At 53.6% G+C, this 3477-nt stretch overlaps 1 protein-coding gene across 1 annotated transcript; it reads right to left on the bottom strand.

Annotated features, from left to right (window-relative positions):
- Positions 1-1096: 1096 nt before the first annotated feature.
- LOC138706817 (uncharacterized) lies at positions 1097-3108 on the bottom strand. Its single transcript, XM_069836546.1, has one exon. The coding sequence runs from the start codon at positions 2984-2986 to the stop codon at positions 1439-1441; it is 1548 nt and encodes a 515-aa protein (XP_069692647.1). The 5' UTR covers positions 2987-3108; the 3' UTR covers positions 1097-1438.
- Between the last annotated feature and the right edge of the window lie 369 nt (positions 3109-3477).

The following is a 3477-nucleotide window of genomic DNA, read 5'->3' as shown; positions in this document are numbered from 1 at the left end:
CAGCGGAGCCAACATTAGTTTTGCCTTAAACATTCAGATGCAAATACAAAAACATTCCTCATTTAATCAGTCTGTAAAGTGTGCTCTAATCGTCAACCATGTTGTCTAATTTCAACAGTCTGTAAAGTGTGTTCTAATTCTAAGGCATGTTGTCTCATTTCACAGTCTGCAAAATGTGTTCTAATTGCCAGTCATATTTCTAATTTGAATAGTCTGTAAATGTGTTTTAACCATCACTCACGTTGTCTCATTTCCACAGTCTGTAAAATGTGTTCTAATTGCCAGTCATATTTCTAATTTGAATAGTCTGTAAAATGTATTTTAACCATCACTCACGTTGTCTCATTTCCACAGTGTGTAAAATGTGTTCTAATTGCCAGTCATATTTCTAATTTGAATAGTCTGTAAATGTGTTTTAACCATCACTCACGTTGTCTCATTTCCACAGTCTGTAAAATGTGTTCTAATTGCCAGTCATATTTCTAATTTGAATAGTCTGTAAAATGTATTTTAACCATCACTCATGTTGTCTCATTTCCACAGTCTGTAAAATGTGTTCTAATTGCCAGTCACATTTCTAATTTGAATAGTCTGTAAATGTGTTTTAACCATCACTCACGTTGTCTCATTTCCACAGTGTGTAAAATGTGTTCTAATTGTTAATCATGTTTCTCGTTTGAATAGTCTGTAAAATGGGTTCTAATTGTCAGTCATTTTGTCTCATTTTAACAGTCGGCAAAATATTTTCTACTCGTCAGCAGTATAAAACAGTATTATTTGCTGGCACTCGCATGTTTGCCAAGCTCACAACGAAGTCCTTAGATGTGGAATGTTTGACAGTTATCCCACATGCGACATACACATTTTATAGCTCATGCATTAAAAAGTGCTCATGTGGTTCAATGCTATTGTTGGTAAGGTCAGCATCACGAATGGTTGTCATTTAAGACAAACACAAAACAGTTTGCGACCTCGATGTTGTTTAATATTTAATTTGGGTGTAAAAGTTCAAGTTGTTTAGGTATGTTCGACTTTTAAAATCTTGCATGAAGTTCCTGTAGGAGAAGCACTATTTTGTAAATGACCACGTGTTGAATGAGATATAGTGTTTGTTTTTATTCAAAGTTGTTTGATGAACTTAGCTTCAAGGATTACATTGAAGGAATATAATAAAATTACTCTATTAAATTATTAATCATTTTCTCCTGTCCATTAAACCAGCAAACAAATCTGTTATTCGGGCTTGTTTGATATTATCACATTAGCAGTCTATCAATAAATAGTAGTATATATTATTCTATAAACGCACGTGGCTTATATTAAACTTAGTTAAGGTATTCCTGTCCAATGACTAGCAACAAATTATGACATTTTGTTTAAAATATATACATTACATTGTTGGCTGCACACAGTCTTACAAGTCAGTCACACGACACTGTCAGTGCACGGGGGCGGCCATAGTCCGGTACTGGAGGCCGTTTCGCGCCTGCACGAGGGCGAGCACGTTGCGGAAGGGCAGCTGCAGGTGGTAGTAGGCGAGGTACGGCAGGGGGTCCCAGAGCGCGAAGAGGGCCTCGCGCTTGTCCAGCACGGTGCCGATGAGGCGGCTCACGGCCTCCACGCTGGGGTGGCGCAGCGTGCTGAGCACGGCCTCGTGCATCCAGTAGCGCCCCGCGTCCGCCACCAGCGGCCCCGAGTTCTGGCGGCTGAAGTGCCTGCACGGCCGCCACACGATGCGCGGGTGCACGCTGGTGTAGCAGATGCAGGGCATGGACACGCCCACGCGCACGCCGAGGGGCAGCACCACGTCGGCGGCGGGCTCCACGAAGCGGAAGCTGACGTGCCCGGTGACGTGCCGCAGCTCGCGCGTCTTGCCGAAGAAGGTGCGCAGCCAGGCGCTGACGGCGGCGTGCTCCACGGGCACCAGCCCCCCCGCGCCGGGCTCCACGCGGCACGTCACGTTGGCCACCACCTGCGCGTCCTTGACGGTGGTGCAGGTCAGGAAGTGGCGGCCCGGCGCGTCGTGCAGCGCCACCCACGGCCGCTCCGCGCTGGGCTCGTGCGGCAGGCGCAGGTCGCCGCGCTGGTTGGGCAGCGCCACCTCCAGGCGCTCGCGGCAGCTCGTCAGCACGTGGCGCCCCGTGCGGAAGGCGCCGGAGGCGTACAGGCGCGCCAGGTCGTCGCGCGACGTCACGGCGTGGTGGGCGGGCGTGGGCAGGCCCGCCGCGGCGCACAGCCCCAGCGCCTGCAGGGCGTCGTCCAGCAGGGCCACCTCGCGCACGGACGGGCAGAACACGGCGCAGCCCAGCAGCTCCAGGTGCGGCTTGGCCAGGGCGTCGAAGTGCGCGGGCGTCGCGGCGCTCACCGGCACGTAGAGGGCGGCCCGCTCGCGCTCGGCCAGGGCGCACAGGGCCTGCACGTAGCGCTCGGGGCGGGCGGCGTCGGGGCGCGGCACCCTGTGGAAGCGCTCCACGGCCGCGGAGAAGCGCGCCAGGCCGAACAGGCCCTCCACCTCGCACACCACCACGCGCGCGCCGGCCGAGTGGAAGTTGCGCGCCAGGTGCACGGCCTGCACGGTGGAGCCGCCGCTGATGAGCACGGTGCGCCTGCGACGCCCCCGCCACCTGGCGAGCGCGAGGGGCAGGCGCCAGAAGAGCCACAGCCAGGCGGACAGCCAGAGCGTGGGGCCCAGCAGCAGCAGCTGGCACAGCAGGGCGCGCCAGCCGGGCCCGGGGGCGGCGGGCGGCGAGGGCGACGGGGGGCGGCCGAGGTGCGCGAGGCGCTGGCGCACCGACTGCACGCTGATGTGGCCGGCGGACAGCGACGGGTGCAGCGGGCGGCGCCGCACCGTGGGCGAGCGCGGCGGCGTGGACAGCGGCGAGAACTGCGACGGCGGCGACGTGCTGTGCACGGAACTGCTGGCGCTGCCGGCCTCCGAGTCGCTCCCCCGCGGGGGCCACAGCTTCTCGCTCCCGCACAGCGGCATGACTGACGCGGCCGCGCGCCTCCCGCCGCTTTTGTGCCGGCCCTGCGCGACCGTTGATCCTGCCTATCTGTCCTGCGGCCCGGGTTCGACACTTGCACGCGACCAGCATGTCCTACTGCTTATAGAACTCCGTACAGCGTTGTTTCATACTAGTAAGTCTGGTGCCATATTTGTTGGTGTGATTTTGCATTTTTTTGTACTTGTCGTTTATGATTTACTTTTTAAACTATTTTTAGATCATCATTACTTTTTTCGTCTCTTCAAGAAGATAGATTTTTTAAAATATGTATCCATGTTTGTCCATATTTCGCTCATGGCTTGACGTGGAAACAATTCGCGGTCTATATTACAACAGATACTCCGACTTTCAGAGACTGTGCGATTGTTTCGCGTGTAAATCTAACCATTTCTTTATTTATGAAATCAGAAGAGTGTTTATAGGAAATCTGTGCCTCATAGGTTACCTCCTCTATTTGTTACCCGCGAAATGT

The sequence above is a fragment of the Periplaneta americana genome, chromosome 9 (assembly GCF_040183065.1).
Source record: "Periplaneta americana isolate PAMFEO1 chromosome 9, P.americana_PAMFEO1_priV1, whole genome shotgun sequence".
NCBI lineage: Eukaryota > Metazoa > Arthropoda > Insecta > Blattodea > Blattidae > Periplaneta > Periplaneta americana.
The sequence above is the reverse complement of the archived record's forward strand: the minus strand, read 5'-3'. Positions and strand labels throughout refer to the sequence as shown.

Coding starts and splice junctions, on each gene's coding strand:
- LOC138706817 (XM_069836546.1), bottom strand. CDS start 2,986: ATGCCGCTGTGCGGGAGCGAGAAGCTGTGGCCCCCGCGGGGGAGCGAC.